General features: G+C 47.2%; 1 protein-coding gene across 1 annotated transcript in view; it reads right to left on the bottom strand.

The window, feature by feature from the left end:
* Positions 1-290: 290 nt before the first annotated feature.
* Positions 291-18,984, bottom strand: part of PDE1C (phosphodiesterase 1C) — a 113,861-nt gene continuing 95,167 nt past the window's right edge. The window contains 1 exon segment of the mRNA XM_053959357.1: positions 291-412. Within this exon segment, the coding sequence (XP_053815332.1) occupies positions 291-412 (122 nt within the window).

The following is an 18,984-nucleotide window of genomic DNA, read 5'->3' as shown; positions in this document are numbered from 1 at the left end:
ATGGCCTTAAACTTTCACCTTTCAACTAAGGATTACAGAAAGCCCATCACCCATCTTAGGGGATTGTGATGAGCATTTTTGTAGTGTTAAATATTAAGTTCATAGGTTATGTGAAACAAATCCAAAGCTATATTCATGATGTTTGTAAACTCACACTATATTCACAGATAAAGCAGAATTTGCATGCATGGAGTTTAGCAAATCTTGAATTTTTGTCTGGTTGAAATTTTGTCTTACTGGTTAATAAACTGATAATTGTATAATGCTTTGACCAAAATTAATTTATACACTTAGATATTATAACAGATTATCTTCCTGTATTTTCTATGCAATTCCCACCTTTTGAGATTACACTTTTTACATATGGCCTTACAGTATTCTTGTATGCAGAGAGACTGCCCAGCAATAGCATCTACAAGCAAAAATCAAAAATGCATGTTAGTGAAGCACAATAAAAATTTTGGTTCTCACTTGTATTTAGGTAAGTTCCTAAACAGATATTATTCTGTTCCTTACATTCTCCCCCAAAAAAGTAAAGTGATGCAAACAGAAATACCAAAATTCTGGCAATGTAGATCTACAAATAGAAAGAATGAATATTGAAAGCCAGTTTCTACTCCATGATATTGGCTTTTGGTCCTATATGAGAGAGATTGTAGTGTCCATCTTTGGAGATTTTCACAAGCAACTGGACACAGCTCTTTATAAACTGCTTCAGTGGACTATATATGAACATGCAAACTCCAGAGCCATGATCCAGCCTTACTGATTCTGTGACTATAGCCCAGGATTCATACTAAGGGAGCTGCCCAGTGATGCTTAGCAGGTCTCTGAGAGATAAGGAAAAATGTTAGTAGTAATGAAGTGATGTCACATGAAGTTAAAAATTCACAAAAATTCACAGTAAATATAAGTTAGTTTTAAAACCATGACAATAGTTAGTTTTAAAACCATGACTCTGTGCCAGAGTAATGGAGCAATGAGGAGCTCCCAGAAAATACCCAAAACATAAGAAATGAATACTCAAAAGACTCCTTCTATGCCTCATTCACTGTGGATTTTAACATTCAGATTTTAATCCTTTCAAAAAAAAAAAAAAAAAAAAAAAAAAGAAACACTCTTCAAATAACAAAGCACCAAACTTTTTTTTTTTCCACAGCTAAGCAACCTAGTGATTACAGCTAAGACTCAGTTCAAGAATGGACTAAAGAGAAAAAAACATTACATTTTCAAGTGTTGACAGTTGCAATGACTTATTGATAACAAGTTTAAACATCACCATAAGCTTTTTATAGTAAAATTTGCTAAGAGGGATGGACTTTTTTCTATGCTGGAAGCAAGAAAATCTCAGAAATCACAACTACAGAAGATAGTTGAGTGCACTGCAAAGCTGGTCCTCCTCCAAATAATACACTTTGTGGAAAAAATTCCCTTTGTTGTACACTAGATGTCAGGGCTGGACTGAGAGGATGAGCCCATCCATTTCATCACACATTTCTATACATCAGGCTGGATGCCATCAACACAACTAAGCGCTAAGCTTAGGAAATGCTTTTGTGAAGCATCCAGTATTCATTAGAAGCCATTTGCACAATCATCTCTCCTCCACTTGGCAGTATTTTATTTCAGCCAAAAGCTCCAGGCTTTGGAAGAGGAAAAAAACAGTCTGAGATATCTTTCCAATACCAGTGAGTATCTGGCAGCATTCTTCACCTTCTCCAGCTCCAGGAAAAAAAAAAAAAACCAAAAAACAAATCAAACAATGCCTCTGTACTTCTTGGGTGAACAGCCACTTTCTAGAGGCAGGTCTATTAAACAGCAGTTCAGCACAGCTTGGACTTAGCTGGAGGAAAGTGAGAGCAAAGGAATCTGATCAGAACTCCATTAATTTTTAGAAGCCATAGGCACTCCCCATGACTCAACAAGCAGCATGGTGCAGCTGACACTCCTGGAGGACAGGATGCCACCCAGAGGGACTTGAGAAGTGGACTCATGTGAACCTTATGGCGTTCAACAAAACCAAATGCAAGGTGCCGCACCTGTGTCAAACAACCCATGGTATCAGTACAAGCTGGGCAATGAACAGATCACGTGCAGCCCTGCTGAGAGGAAATAGGGGGTGCTGGTGGATGAGAGGCTGGATATGCAGCCCAGAAAGCCAACCATGTCTGAGGGCTGCATCACAATCTGCATGGCCAGCAGGTTGACAAGAGATGATTCTACCCTTCTGTTCTGCTCTGGTAAGATTCCACCTTGCAGTGCTGAGTCCAGCTCTGGGGTCCCCAGCAGAGGAAGAATATGGACCCATTAAAGCAGGTCCAGAGGATGGCCAGGAAGATGTTCAGAGGGCTGGAGAACCTCTCCTATGAAGACAGGCTGAGACAGCTGTGGTTGCTTGTCCTGGAGAAGAGAAAGCTCCAAGATGACATTTTAGCACCCTCCAGTATCTAAAATAGACCTACAAGTAAGATGGAGAGGGACTTTCTACAAAGGCATGTAGTGATAGGACAAGCAGAGAGACAGTAGGTTTCAGGTTGGATATTAGGAAGAAATTCTTTACTTTGAATAGTGAGGCACAGGAACAGTTTGTCCAGAAGGGCTGCAGATGCTCCATCCCTGAAAGTGTTCAAGGCCAGCCTGGATGGGGCCATGCCCACGTGGAAGACGTCCCTGGTCATGTAAGAGGGGTTGGAATAAGATAATATTTAAAGTCCGTTTAAACCCAAACCATTCTCAGAATTTGTGATAACACCTCACGTAGGTCAATTCATTACCATGTGCCTTGACTACCTACCACTACATTCAAGATGATAACTTATCTCTGCCTCATGGCAAAGAAGAGAGTACGGACCAGGAGAGCAAAGACAGAAATCTCCCCCTTTGTAAGATGCTAGTGATAGAAGAACAATAACACAAATAAATGATTGATAATAATGAAAGAAATAAAAAGAGGTTTCTCTTCCAACCTTTACAAGTGACCTAGTGCTGTCGACTTGCTGTCCACAAGCAGAACTCTGTTAGGTAAAGTGTCCTAAATTGTTGCAAACATGCCCCTGGCCAGATAATAATTAGCATAGACTCCATGTATTACAAGGTTGATCAATAATCTATATATTTATTAAGAAACCCATTGCTTTTATAGACAGTTACGATACATGAGTACTTGATTGGTCTTCCAATCCAAACACCGTCACCATTGGCTAATTAAAAAACCACCCTTTGGTAAACAAATCTCCGTAACATGTACCACATGTTCACAATACCAGGTGCAGCAAGTTAATAATTGTTTCTCATTCTTTTCTCTGATCTTCTCACAGCCTTCCCCAGGACAATCTTTGGGAAAGTTGTGTTTCTCTCTGTGGCCAGAGAGCTGCTGCCGCAGTTCACCCTTTTTGTGTTTAAAAAGGAAGGCGGTGTTTGTAGTCCTCTGCAGGGTCCTTTGCAGGAAGGAGAACAAACACAACTCAGAGGTTCCCTTAGCAATTTACTGGTTGTCAATCAGAACCTCAATCAGATGCTGAGTTAGAATGGTCAGGGAGATTCTCTACCTGTAGAATATCTCTCTCTATCATATCATTGAGACAGGGTTTGCAAATAACAATATCTCTTTGGAGAATGCAATGAATGATCATTGTTTTAAAGTCCAAACAGCTGAATCTCAGGAGAAGGTCCATTAGCTGGAGATGTTGATCTTTGACATCACTGAATGTCCTTCTTGGTCCTGAAACAGAGAACAGCTGAAGAAGGTTAATAGGGACATCATAGTATGATGATGACAAAGCTTCAATGATGGATTGCTTCTATATGTTTCTAGACACAGATGTGTATTGGTTATGAGCATGAGGAAACCTCAAAGCAAAACCAATGCGTGCAATGAAGAAGAAACTAAAACCAATTAGGAATTAATCAGATAATGCACATAATCAATAACACATGTGACATTACATAATTATCAGGCACTATAGCACTGACTGTCATCTCAGCTGCAACAGCTGCAACAGCTGTGGCAGCAGCTCTCTGGCCACAGACAGCAGGCACAGACTTCTCCAGGCATTTTCCTGGGGAAGGTTGTGAGAAGATGAGAAAAGAATAAGAAACAATTCTTATTGCCACTTGTTGCACCTGCTGTTGTGCACATGCAGAATGTGTTATGGAGATTTGTTTACCAAAGGGTGATTTCTTAATTGGACACTGGCTGGTGTTTGGATGGATTGACCAATTAGGTCAAAGCTGTATTGAACTGGCTGTAAGGGTTACTGAGTTTCTTAATAAGTATAGTATAATATAGTATAAGATGATATAATAAAGCAATTGATCAGCCTTCTGCAATCATGGAGTCAATGCTAATTATTACCCAGCTGGGGGCTTGCAGCAACAAACAGCTAATAAACCTCAAGTCAGCAGAGAATTGGAAATCATGTCCGGATTAATGTTTTCCAAACTCCATTTGAAAGTAGGCTCAGCTGTCACATATATATGGTCAATTTGCCTAGCCAAAATTACTTGAATCGTTTGGATGCAGAAACATCTGGGTCAATCATCCCATCCAGATAGAGTCAGGGCCTGGCCACAGCCCAAGCTCTAATTGGAGGGTTTCACTTAACACATTCTAAAACAAGGCTCTTCACAAAAACCATTATGAGTGAATGAATGGTTCAGATATCCTTTATCTTATTTTTGTATATGTGCCCTCTGGGCTTCCTGCTGGTTGGATTTGCAGGAATACCTTTTCTGCCTATGTTTCTGTGTAAAACTTACCAAATGTAGAGGTATTTGAGAAAATCTCTGGAATGCCAAGGTCACAGCCTTTAATTCAACCAACTGGGCCGAGTCTGACTCGTGGCCTTCTGTGGGATGTGCCCATGGGGAGGACAGTGTGGGAATCCCATGAGAAACTACAGTCATTTAGCATAAGGCATTTCCCCAGAGTCCTCTGCCCCCCAATGCAAATGAGCACATTCCCATCACCTGTCAGTTTATGGTTGTCATCTCCCCAAGTTCTGGAAAGTTCCCCATTCTCCTTGTTTCTAATGGTTCCTTCTGTAAACCACTCCTTCCCTTTTCCCTCATTGGCTCAGTTTATGTTACTCCATCCCTTACACCCTCTTCCCACTGGATCATTTGTACCCTAGTTACTCCTTCCCTCCCCAGTTATATACTCTGGCCCCTCCTTCCCCGGGGCTCTCCGAGTCTGCCTCCCCTGAGTGTGGTTGTCTCCCTGGTCCTATTTCTGCCTCCCTACTCCTTTGATCAATCCTGAATAAACCCGCTCGGATTCCAGCAGCTCAAGAGTCCTTCCGTCTTCCTGGTGGGGATTTTAATTACGCTATCCAGTCACCCATTGACCAGCTAACTGAGGGTTACCCTGTGGGACTCAGTCTGGGATACCCTATAGCCTTATAGTACTTTGAGCTGTCAGTGATGACAGTCAGTCTCTATACCTCTTTTCATCCCTTTTTCTCTTTTTTCTTTTTCTTTTTCTTTTTTCTTTTTCAGAAAGTGGCAGTGGGCCGAGGGACCCAGCCCCGGTGGGCGCGGCGGGGAAACCGGCCCTGGTGGACGGGGCAACCACTCCGCCACTACCGAGCCCAGATTCATTTGGCTTGTTCCCTTCCCCCAGCTTGGCATTTGTGTCATTTGGGGCCCCTGGATCTGAGGTCCCTGGGACAGCCTGTGCTTGTCCCAGGACAAGTGAGTCACTCCCGTCTTCTCCTTCACTGCTCGGCCCCACCTTGCAGCCCATGTCTCGGCAATTCCCCTGGTGTTCCGCCCATCCCCTGCCCATCCCGGGCATGGACCAAGCCACAGCCATTCAGGACCCCGCTCCTTCTGCCCCGCAAATGGGAGCGGGACACATGCGGCATTCTGAGGGGCGGCAGGGACCCCACAGAACAAGGGAAGGTGCTGGTCCCAGAAAAGTCCTGATCTTCAGACTTTGCAGCACAGTCGGGCTGGCCTACAGCTGCAAGGGCACGCCCCCACAGAGGGACAGGCTGTTGGTGCTTGCTGCTGTCGCTGTCTGTGTCCCCTGACAACCTGAGGGAAGCAGCGGGGGGTGGGCTAGCTGAGAGCGGTGAGGCGGGCACCACAGCTCGCATCCTTGATGCGGAGGCGTTGGAGGCGGTGGAGGCAGTGGAGCCGGCGGGGGTGGGGCATCCCTGCTGGCACCGCAGGCGCCGCTGCCAATGAACCAGCTGCAGGCTGCGGGGCAGAGGAGCTGGTTTCGAGCTCCTGCGCTGGCCGCTGGCGCGGCAGCTGTCAGCGCAGCCCTGCCCATGATGAGCAGTGCAGCTTGTGGCAGTGGGACTGTAAAAGACATCGGATCAGCCGATCCACACACCGCACAGAGGGGGGAAGAGGAGAAGGCGATTGTCCCATTTGCGCTGGTGAAAGCGATGGGACAGGAACGACCGTGGCTCCAACCACAGCATTTGCCAACAGTGGAAGTGGAACCGCTGAAGGTGTTGGTCCTTTCTGCGCATGTGCTGGTAATCTGGGAGAGAGCTGCTCTGGGGGCAATGCCTCCCTGCCCCCGCGGTGCGGGGGAGAGGGGGGAAGGAACCAGTGGTGGCTGTACATAAACGAATTGTTCCCTGGCTGGCTGCGGCGGGGAGGGGAGTCGGCATGCAAGGCTGGCTTGTGGATAGGGAACGCCAACCCTGTTATGAACAGTTTCCACGTGTTCCCCAGAGACGCGGGCAGGGCCTTCCTAGTTCCCATGGCAACACTAAAAAAACTACTAACTCTAGCTAAGTACCGATATTGAAATGCTAATTAGCTAATTGCTCTCTTTGTTTTCTCTAAACTACCTGGAGATAACTGGCCTCCCACCCCTCCACGCTGCCATTCTGGGATTAATGTGCAAATAAAAACCCCTTAGGATCATGGGAGTATTTTTAGGAGATAAAAAGGAATATAAATCAAAAACTGAACACAATAGACGAGTCTAGACAAATGCCCTAGATGAGGAAGAGGGAATCACATCCCCTGATTGACTTTTAACCGTCGCCATCACCTAAGAAAGAACAGACTATATTAGGCTCTGAGAAGCAGGGAGATAGAGACAGAGAGCCCTGGTGCTGCCACCACGGAAGGAGCGGGGACAGCTGTTGTTCTGGACTTCAGCAACAGACTCTGCACACCACGCCTCCTCATCCTTGGGCCACTGGTGTGCCACAAGGAAAGAAGAAAAGACAGCTGCTGCTCAGGACTTCAGTGACAGACTCTGCACGCCTCCTTCCTTTCGGCTGCCTGGGAAAGCTACGACTGCGGGGGCGAGCTCTGTGTCGAGCCCCCTGCCCAGCTGATCTTTTTAATAAAGAGCTGAACATTAATAAAGGCATTAGCCCTGTTCATTTCAGTTGGGGGCTTGTCCGGGATAGCCATGCCCGAAGAGGACCCCCGGACAGCTGGACAGCTCGACCATCTGCTTCGAGGGACCCTCGGGAGTCGCTGGCTACCTTCGGACCCTAGGATCAATGTGAGACGAGCAACGCAGAGGAGCGTCGAGTTGGTAAGGAAAACCGGGAGATGAGCGAATGAGTGAGTGAGTGAGACAGAGGCCGGCAGCTCGGACCCCCAAAGTGAGAGGGACCCGCTAGTACCGTGTTTCTGGACTCCTGCGAAGGGGCTGGCCGGGAACGGGGGGAAGCGAGTGGAATAGAAAAGCGACTGAGGCGTCTTCTTAGAAGTAAAGCAGGCCCTCTTCTGAGCGTGTGGAGGTCCCCTAGGGGCAAAGTAAATCCCTGGCAGTCAGAGCAAGGGGAATATACCCAGCAGGGCAGGTGGGATGTGGATGTCCTAGAGCGCATGTCCCCGGCCGGCAGGATGGGATAGGACGGCAGATGGGATGTACCTGGCAGGTAGGGTGGGGTGTCCTAGCAGGCAGGAGAGGCATGTCCCCGCCAGGCAGAAGGCATGTCCCCGCCAGGCAGAAGGTATGTCCCCACCAGGCAGGACAGGATAACAGGGCATGTAGGGTGGGATGTCCTAGCAGGCAGGAACGGCAAGTCCTGCCAGGCAGAGGGCATGTCCCCAGCAGGCAGGACAGGATAACAGGGCAGGTAGGATGTCCATGGCAGGCATGGATGGAGGTCCCTGGCAGAGCAGATAGGGGAATGTCCCTGGAAGGCAGGGCAGGATGTCCCCGGCAGAGCAGGCATTAACCCAAGTAATCAGAAAGGCAGGAAGGCAAGCAAGCTAAGCCTAGTAGGGTCAGGCAAGGGGGCTTGGCCGGAGTTTGAGTGTAAGGCTCGGCAGGACGTTTGACCTTACCTCGGCAGGGAGACCAAGCTTCCCAAGCCTAGTAGGAGAGTCAGGCAAGGGGGCTTGGCCGGAGTTCGAGTGTAAGGCTCAGCAGGACGTTCGACCTTACCTCGGCAGGGAGACCGAGCTTCCCAAGCCTAGTAGGGGCAGGCAAGGAGGCTTGGCCGGAGTTTGAGTGTAAGGCTAGGCAGGACATTCGACCTTACCTTGGCAGGGAGACCAAGCTTCCCAAGCCTAGTAAGAAGGTTAGGCAAAAGGCCAAGTAAGAGTTTGGGCAGTACTTAGCAGGGGTACAAGCCTAGAAAGTCCATCAAGAAGTTCAAAACTTAGGCCAAAGAGAAAAAGAACAGAAGACAATAGATGAGAGTGTGACTAGTGATTGTCCTGGCCAAGAGACAATGTAAAGTGCCAAGAGGGTAGGACCAAGAGTGGGAATTAGTTAAAAGAGATTAAGTTTAGTCAAGTGATTCAAAATACAAAGTTGGGAAGAGCCAGATGAGCTTTAGCTGCCTGTCAGTATATTCCATTTTAGATAGAAGCACCATTTAAGGTATATATGTATATTTTTTTTTTTGAGGCCTGAAGAGGTTATAGTAAAGGAGCAAATCCTTCCAAAGCAAAGAGAATTCCCCCTAACAGCCTCTTGGGGCAACTGTTAGACTAATGGGATTCTCAGGAGACCATGAAGGGTCTAGACAAGAGTAAGATGATACATTACAGTATAGAAGTATGGCTGAAGTTAGAATTACAGGGAGAATGGCCGTGGTATGGAAACCAAGATGTGTAATCAGTTAAACCAACACCTAAAAAAAACCTGAGAGGACCTTGATATAGAACAACTATCTTATGCAGCTTGCTGGCTGGAGACTTCTATAAATAATGAGACTGAGAATATGCAAGTTACAAAGAAATAGAGAGGATGACAAAGTGAATAGAGAGGGGGAGACTAGAAAAATAAAGGAATGGGACCCCCTCGATTGCCTGTCCCCTTCTGTTCCTGTTACTTCCCCAACAGTTTCCCCAGTTGGTCCTTCAGCCCTCCTATTGAGGCCCTGATTCCTTTCCCCCATTTTCCCACCTCTGTTTCATCGTTCCTTCCCTTAGTTTCCTCAACCATCTCCCCAACTCCCTCTTCCCCTTCTCCAGCTGGAGTTTCCTTGCCTCCTCCCACCTGGGAGCTGAGGCCACCCTTGCCCAGGGTTGGTTCACCACCTGGCATGCCCCCTGGCCTCCAGGGTCTGTCTCCACTAATATTTCCCTGCCTGGTGTCTTAGAAAAAGAGCTGTATTGTAGCACCCAGTCCAAAGCACCAAGGGTGGAGGGGCTCTTTCCCCTTAGAGGGGTTCCTATGGGTAGAGCAGCTGGGGGAGTTAGGTTTGTGGATGCACCTTTGGCAGCTTCCGAAGTCCGGGGATTTGGGAAAGAGCTAAGAAATTTAGTGGAAGACCCCATTGGAATATCAAGCCACTTGGACCAATTTCTAGGGCTGAGTATTTGTACCTGGGGAGACCTGAGCTATTCTAAGCATTCTGTTCTTTCTGAGAAAGGTCCAGATGATCTGAGCGGCAGGGGTGAAGATATGGGAAAGAGAGGGTGGATTGGGGCCCCCAGGGAACCAGGGGATGCCCTTGGTGGACCCCAACTGGAGTCCTAGCCAACAAGAAGGTAGGCAAAACATGAGAGACTATAGGTCCCTCATGATAAGAGGGATCAAAGAGTATCCCTAGGGGAAGCAACACAAAATTGGCCTTTGATGGTACTCAGGAGAAGGATGAGACCCCGGCAATTTGGCTTAACCAGCTAAAATGAAATTTCCAGTTATATTCAAATATATACCCAGATAGCCCAGAGGGTCAAGTCCTCTTAAAGGTCTAGTTTGTCACCAAATCCTGACCCGATATTAGACAAAAAACAGAAAAGATAGAGGACTGGCAAGAAAAGAACATCAATGAGTTGCTCAAAGAAGCCCTAAGAATGTATTTAAGTGGGAAAGAGAAAAAAAAAGCCAATAGCCTACCTCTCAAAACTACTAGACCCAGTAGCCAGAGGATGGCCAACTTGCCTGCATGTAATCCCAGCAGCAGCAGCTATCCTGATAAAAGAAGTCCAAAAGTTGATCCTGCAAGGGAAAATTAAAGTACAAACATTTACTAGTGATCATGGATCACCTCACTCACTGGGTAAAGGCTTTCCCAACCAAAAAGGAAACTGCGCAGGAAGTTGCATGAATAATCTTAGAAAACATCATACCACGATATGGGCTAGTCAATAACATTGACTTGGACCAAGGTCCACATTTTGTCGCTCAAACTTTACATCAAGTAACAAAAGCCCTGGGGATAAGGTGGAGATTGCACACCCCATGGCATCCTCAAAGCTCTAGAAGAGTGGAAAGGATGAATAGAACTCTTAAAAATGTGTTAACTAAATTAATTGAAGAAACAAAGATGAATTGGCTCAGGTGTTTACCTCTCGCTCTCTTGCGCATCAGAACCAGACCTCAGTCCGACATAGGGGTCTCTCCCTATAAAATAATGTTTGGACTCCCTTTTTTTTTTTTTTTTTTTTTTATCACCCCTTTCAGTACAGCAGATTATCTGGAAGGGGAGGCAGCAACTCAGAAATATTTAGAGGTCATAGGAAAATCCCTAGAAGGCCTCAGGAAGAAGGGGTATCTCTCCCAAACTTCCCCTCTGGACGCCAATGCCCACATCAATCCTGGGGATTGGGTGTTGATAAAGTCCTGGTACACTACCACTCCCTTAACCCCCAAATTCGAAGGACCTTTCCAGGTACTACTCACCACACACACTGCGGTGCGGACCCAAGAAAAAGGCTGGACCCACGTCACCAGAGTTAAAGGACCAGTGCCACCCCCAGACGCCAGACCGGATCCAACAGTGTCACCCGCTTCCTCTTGTGCATGGACAGTAATTAAGAAATCAGAGGACTTGAAATTAACTTTAAAGAAGACTTGCTAGAGGCTGATATACAGTAAGGTGTTAATAACTGTTTCTGAGTTAAAGTACCACAGTAAAGGTTTAAGTACTTGGTAATTGTTTAATAAGACTAAGTGTCCTTTAGCCAAAGGAGTTAACTGAATAAATTTTAATTAGAATATTATTAAGTCTTACTTGGTTTCTAAAGGACACGAGAATTACCATCAGACATAAGTAAAAGCATACAAATGCCAAAAGAAGTTAGCCCTCGAAAGCCAAAGACTGTAAATTGATGTGGGCTTAAGCCCGATCAAAGAAATAGAGGAGGGATTTGTTATGAACAGTTTCCACGTGTTCCCCAGAGACGCGGGCAGGGCCTTCCTAGTTCCCATGGCAACACTAAAAAAACTACTAACTCTAGCTAAGTACTGATATTGAAATGCTAATTAGCTAATTGCTCTCTTTGTTTTCTCTAAACTACCTGGAGATAACTGGCCTCCCACCCCTCCACGCTGCCATTCTGGGACTAATGTGCAAATAAAAACCCCTTAGGATCATGGGAGTATTTTTAGGAGATAAAAAGGAATATAAATCAAAAACTGAACACAATAGACGAGTCTAGACAAATGCCCTAGATGAGGAAGAGGGAATCACATCCCCTGATTGACTTTTAACCGTCGCCATCACCTAAGAAAGAACAGACTATATTAGGCTCTGAGAAGCAGGGAGATAGAGACAGAGAGCCCTGGTGCTGCCACCATGGAAGGAGCGGGGACAGCTGTTGTTCTGGACTTCAGCAACAGACTCTGCACACCACGCCTCCTCATCCTTGGGCCACCGGTGTGCCACAAGGAAAGAAGAAAGGACAGCTGCTGCTCGGGACTTCAGTGACAGACTCTGCACACCTCCTTCCTTTCGGCTGCCTGGGAAAGCTACGACCGTGGGGGCGAGCTCTGCGTCGAGCCCCCTGCCCAGCTGATCTTTTTAATAAAGAGCTGAACATTAATAAAGGCAGACCCCAGCATTCGGAGCGGGGCCGGCTGTTGAAAAGGCTTGCCGGCTGCTACGTATGGAACAGGGAAAGCCTGATTTGCTAGTTGTGGCAGGGGCATCCCCGCCGCCCTCTGTAGTGCAGGAGAGGCTGGGGGCTGAGCTTGGCACTGTCCTTTTCTTTGTGGCTGGCGCAGATAGAATTTGATCTTTATAATAAAAATTATTTTTTTTTTTTTTATTTCGGCTGGGTCAATTTTTACGTATAACACACATGTACTTGATTGGTCCTCCAATCCAAATACCACCACCACTGGCTAATTAAGAAACCACCCTTTGGTAAAAAAATCTCCATAACACATTCCACATGTTCACAATACCAGGTGCAGCAAGTTAAGAATTGTTTCTTATTCTTTTCTCTGATCTTCTCACAGCCTTCCCCAGGACAATCTCTGGGAAAGTTGTGTTTCTCTCTGTGGCCAGAGAGCTACTGCCACAGTCCTATGGGGAAGAAGTGACATGGACAGAAAATGTGTTTGGAAAGACAATCTAATTTTGCACATATACATATATATATACAATATATACAGTATACAGCCTATTTGAGTAAAACACTTTAGGGTATTCTACAAGCAAAATACAGTTCTTAGAAAATTCCTAGAGAAAAATCACATTTCATAAGCAGGAGGCTTTAAAGTGCATTCCTTTTAGCATTTAGTGTTTAGGGAGTGACCCAAACACTAGAGGACCTGCTGAAGTGACAAGTTCTGGTTGAAATGAATAGGGCTAATGCCTTTATTAATGTTCAGCTCTTTATTAAAAAGATCAGCTGGGCAGGGGGCTCGACACGGAGCTCGCCCCCGTGGTTGTAGCTTTCCCAGGCGGCCGAAAGGAAGGAGGCGTGCAGAGTCTGTCACTGAAGTCCCGAGCAGCAGCTGTCCCTTCTTCTTTCCTTGTGGCACACCAGTGGCCTGAGGATGAGGAGGCATGGCGTGCAGAGTCTGTTGTTGAAGTCCAGAACAACAGCTGTCCCCGCTTGTCCTAGGGTGATGGTATGGTGCTTGTATCCCAAATCGTGTGTTCTGTTCATGCCTGATATTATATTCTGTGCCTTCAGGACTGACTCTGAAAGTGAAGGATTGTTTTGTCTTGTTATCAGCCGGCTCACCTCCCCCCATGCTCTGTGTCTAGGAGAGGCTTGGCTGGCTTGGCTTGCTTTGGCTTGCTGGCTTGGCTTGCTTGCTTGCTTTTGCTTTTGCTTATTAGTTAGTTTAGCTAGGCAGTCCAATTTTTACCCTGGACTGTTTCTTTTTCCCTTCCCTTTCCCTTTCCTGAATATCATCTGAACCTGCTCTGGACCCGGACCTGGGAAACATCAAGAAACACCGAGAGTCTGCATTTTGTGACCTGCAGCAGCCATCCCCAGCGCCGGAGACTGATAGCTGGGCGACCACTCCCAGGAGAGACTTTCTGAATTTGTCATCTCTTCAGAACGGTGAAAGAGTTTTGTCATCTGGTGTTGTTTTTGTATTGGGGAGTGTTTTTGCTTGTTAAATAAACAGGTTTTTTTCCACTTTTCTCTGAGGAAATCCTTCCCGAACCAGGTGGGGGAGGGGGCCGTGGGGAGGTTGGCTTTCTGGGGGCTCCTTCCGGAGGTCTTCTTCCAAATTTTGCCCTAAACTAGGACAAATATTTTGCTGCCCAACTCGTGGCTTGAGAGTGTGGAAAAAACCCTGTTCTAATCATATTTTGGTTGCAATTACTCTGGGCTGGTATAGAGCAGTTACTGGCTATGTTGTTTGAATTCATAATGTCTCTTGGGGTGCAGGCCTGCATGTGTTTCTGGTCCCTAGGGTTTTTTGAGGTCTTAATACCTCTATGGTCCTTAGGTTTATTTTCTTATCCAGAAGTAGCTTCGGTATTGTCCCTAATACGTAGTTTTTGCAGTAGAGGGGCACTGACCAGAATATCCATTGGGCTGGGCTTGGTTGTAATGGCTTGCAGGAGGTTTATAAAGGTGCTGGAGTCTGTTCCAGGAATGTATGGTTCATGGTTATGGTTGTGCACCCAGTTTGTTAGAGGAGAAGCAGAAGATGAGGCTTTTCAGCCTTTGCTTTCCTTCTTCTCCTCTGAATCTGTTACATCCCTATTGAAGAATGTTCAGTTTCCCCTGAATGTTAAAGAGACCATCTTTCTGGTTTTTAATTTGGTAAGCTTTCTCTATACAGTCTGCAGCTTCTCTAGAATGAGGGCTGAGATTTCTAGTAGGGCTGATGAGACCCCTGACCCAGGAGTACAACCAGGTGTTAGAAATCCTGAGTGGTGTGGGAAATGGGAGGATATGGGCCAAATCTTAAAGGAGTTTTCTGACCCTATAGTCTGGGACTTCCCATGTGAACAAATTCAGAACCCAGCTGAGGTGGCAAAGTACCTGAAAGAGAAGTGCCATGATACCCCTAAGGAGAAAAATATCATTGCAGTGAGCTGGGCCCTGGCATATGCTTATCGTACTCTGCTTCATGCTGTAGGGCAGCAGACAGAGGAAGGGGGGCAAGGAGATAAACCAGCAGCTATCCCAGTCACTCAGGCTGCAGCCAACAGCCCAGGCTCGAAGCCAGCAGCTAAACCAGACTGTAAGCCTCAACCAATGGCTGTTGCTACTAGCATGAGAAGTGGAAAGTGCACAGAGAAGACCGATCGACCAGTGGATGACAATGATGATTATGATGCAGGAGAAGGACCCTCAACGCCTCCTGACATAAAATCAGGAGTCAAAGCAACTGGTACAAGATCAGAGGCCAATATTGAGTCCTTTTCCCTAAAGGACCTCTGTGGCCTGAGAAAGGATTACACTTGACGACCTGATGAGTCTATAATTAGTTGGTTGGTCCATCTTTGGGATGCTGCAGGTGAAGCCACAATTCTGGATGGCACTGAAGTGAGGCATTTGGGATCCCTGTCACATGATCCTGTCATTGACCAAGGAATGATGAGGGGGGCTAACCCTCACAGCCTCTGGGCATGGGTCCTGGAAAGTGTAGCACATAGATACCTGTGTGCAGATGATCTTTATATGCAGCAGACCCAGTGGAAGACTATAGAACAAGGGATCCAACGCCTGAGAGAAATGGGAGGGGCAGAGATTATCTTCTCAGATGAAAAACAACTAGGAATCCAGACATAGTACCATGTACATCTGTGATGTGGCGAAAACTTGTACGGCTTGGGCCACATGAATACGCTTCTGCTTTAGCAGTAATGAAGCGGGATGAGAGGGATGAGACTGTGCTCGATATGGCAAAGAAGCTCCGAGCATATGCAGATGCTGTGCATGGCCCGACACATGCCAGAATTGCAGCAGTGGAAACACGTCTACAGAAATTAGATGACAAGATAGAGGAGAATCACCAGAAACTCAGGGAGGAGATTAAAGAGGACCTTCTCCAAATCTCGGCAGTACAAATTAGAGGCCCTGGTATCCAACGCAGATGTTCCCCAGATGGTGAGAGAAGGTACACCCCACGAGCTGAGCTGTGGTTCTTCTTGCGTGATTGCGGAGAAAACACGAGGAGATGGGACGGAAAATCTACTGCTGCTCTGGCACAAAGGGTGCGTGAATTGAAGGAAGGTAAGACTCAAAGAGGAAATTCCACCAAAAGGAAAGCAGCCTCAATTGCCCGTAGCCAAGCCTCCAGGTATGATGATGATGATGACATGTCCGATCCCCTGGAAGGAACCTCTAATACATATGCCCAAGGAAAGAAGGATAACCAGGCTTAGAGGGGCCCTGCCTCTAGCCAGGTAGAGGTGAGGGAAAACCGAGTTTTCTGAACTGTGTGGATCCGTTGGCCTGGCACATCAGAACCACAGAAATATAAGGCTTTGATTGATACTGGTGCGCAATGCACATTAATTCCATCGAGACATGTGGAGGCAGAATCTGTCTCCATCACTGGCATGATAGGAGGATCACAGGACTTTACCTTGGTGGAAGCTGAGGTGAGCCTGACCGGAAATGAGTGGAAGAAACACCCTATTGTGACTGGCCCAGAGGCCCCATGCATTTTGGGTATAGATTACCTCCAAAGGGGGTATTTTAAAGACCCAAAAGGACTCAGGTGGGCATTTGGGATAGCAGCTGCAGTGACAGAGGGCATACAGCAATTGAACACCTTGCCTGGACTGTCTGAGAATCCAACTACAGTAGGACTTCTGAAGGGAGAAGAGCAAAAGGTACCAATTGCCACTTCAACAGTGCATCGCCGGCAATACAGAACAACTCGAGATGCTGTGGTTCCCATCCATAAGATGATTTGAGAGCTGGAGAGCCAAGGGGTGGTCAGCAAAACCCACTCACCCTTCAACAGCCCTATTTGGCCTGTGTGTAAGTCTGAAGGAGAATGGAGATTGACTGTGGACTACCGTGCATTGAACGAAGTGACTCCACCACTGAGCGCTGCTGTGCTGGATATGCTGGAATTCCAGTATGAGCTGGAGTCCAAGGCAGCAAAGTGGTACGCCACTATTGACATTGCTAACGCATTTTTCTCCATTCCTCTGGCAGCAGAATGCAGGCCTCAGTTTGCCTTTACGTGGAGGGGAGTGCAGTATACCTGGAACCGACTGGCCCAGGGGTGGAAGCACAGTCCTACTATCTGCCATGGACTGATCCAGGCTGCACTAGAAAAGGGTGAGGCTCCAGAACATCTGCAGTATATTGATGATATCATTGTGTGGGGGAACACAGCAGCAAAAGTGTTTCAGAAAGGAGAGGAAATCATCTGAATCCTCCTGGAAGCTGGTTTCACCATCAAGAAGAGTAAAGTTAAGGGACCTGCTCGAGAGATCCAGTTCCTGGGAGTGAAGTGGCAAGATGGACGGCGTCAGATTCCTACAGATGTCATCAACAAGATCACAGCTATATCCTCACCAACCAACAAGAGGGAAACACAAGCTTTCTTAGGTGCCATAGGCTTTTGGAGAATGCACATTCCTGAGTATAGTCAGATCGTGAGCCCTCTTTACCTGGTCACCCACAAGAAGAACGATTTCCATTGGGGCCCTGAGCAGCAACAAGCTTTTGCCTGGATTAAGCAGGAAATTGCTCATGCAGTAGCCCTTGGCCCAGTCAGGATAGGACCAGAGGTAAAGAATGTGCTCTACTCTGCAGCCGGGAACCATGGTCTGTCCTGGAGCCTTTGGCAGAAGGTGCCTGATGAGACTCGAGGCCAACCGCTAGGATTTTGGAGTAGGAGCTACAGAGGGTCTGAAGCCAACTACACCCCAACAGAGAAGGAAATCTTGGCTGCCTACGAAGGAGTCCAAGCCACCTCAGAGGTGATTGGTACAGAAGCACAACTCCTCCTGGCACCCCGACTACCGGTGCTGGGGTGGATGTTCAGAGGAAAGGTTCCCTTCACCCACCATGCCACCAGTGCTACATGGAGCAAGTGGATTGCTCTCATCATGCAGTGCGCCCGTATTGGTAAACTGAATCGCCCTGGGATTTTGGAAGTAATTACAAATTGGCCTGAAGGTGAAAACTTTGGTGTCACAGATGAAGAACAAGAACCAGTGACACGGGCTGAAGAAGCTCCACCATAGAACCAATTGCCAGCAGAGGAAACGTGCTATGCTTTTTTCACTGACGGTTCCTGTCGCGTCGTAGGGATGAATCAGAAGTGGAAAACAGCTGTATGGAGCCACACACGATGGGTCGCAGAGGCCACTGAAGGAGAAGGTGGATCAAGTCAACTTGCTGAACTCAAAGCCGTTCAACTGGCCCTACACATTGCAGAAAGGGAGAAGTGGCCAAAGCTCTACCTCTATACTGATTCACGGATGGTAGCCAATGCTCTGTGGGGATGGCTGGAGAGATGGAAAGGGGCTAACTGGCAGCGTAGAGGAAAACCAATTTGGGCTGCTGAAGGATGGAAAGACATTGCTACCCGGGTAGAGAAACTACCTGTGAAGGTTCGCCATGTAGATGCTCATGTCCCCAAGAGTAGAGCTAATGAAGAGCAGCAAAACAATCAACAGGTAGATCAGGCTGCAAAGATAGGGGTGTCAAAGATAGACTTAGATTGGCAACACAAGGGGGAGTTGTTCCTAGCATGATGGGCCCATGATGCCTCAGGCCATCAGGGCAGAGATGCCACCTATAAGTGGGCATGAGACCGAGGGGTGGATTTAACCATGGACAGTATTTCTCAGGTTATCCATGACTGTGAGACGTGTGCTGCCATCAAACAGGCCAAGCGAGTGAAGCCCCTATGGTATGGTGGGCGGTGGTCCAAGTACAGGTATGGGGAAGCCTGGCAGATTGACTACATCACACTGCCCCAGACACACCAAGGCAAGCGCGACATGCTCACAACGGTGGAAGTCACCACGGGATGGTTGGAAACCTACCCTGTGTCTCATGCTACAGCCCGTAACACCATCCTGGGCCTTGAAAAGCAGGTCCTTTGGAGGCATGGTACCCCTGAGAGGATTGAGTCAGACAATGGGACACATTTTAAGAACAGCCTTATCAACTCCTGGGCTAGGGAACATGGCATTGAGTGGGTGTACCATATCCCCTACCATGCACCAGCTGCAGGCAAGGTGGAGAGGTACAATGGACTGTTAAAAACTACCTTGAAAGCATTGGGTGGGGGATCTTTTAAAAACTGGGAGCAGCATTTGGCAAAGGCCACCTGGTTAGTTAACACCCGAGGTTCCACCAGTCGAGCAGGTCCTGCCCAGTCTGAGTCCCTGAATATAGTAGATGGAGATAAAGTCCCAGTGG

This window comes from Vidua chalybeata, chromosome 1 (assembly GCF_026979565.1).
Source record: "Vidua chalybeata isolate OUT-0048 chromosome 1, bVidCha1 merged haplotype, whole genome shotgun sequence".
NCBI classification, from domain to species: Eukaryota; Metazoa; Chordata; class Aves; order Passeriformes; family Viduidae; genus Vidua; species Vidua chalybeata.
The sequence above is the reverse complement of the archived record's forward strand: the minus strand, read 5'-3'. Positions and strand labels throughout refer to the sequence as shown.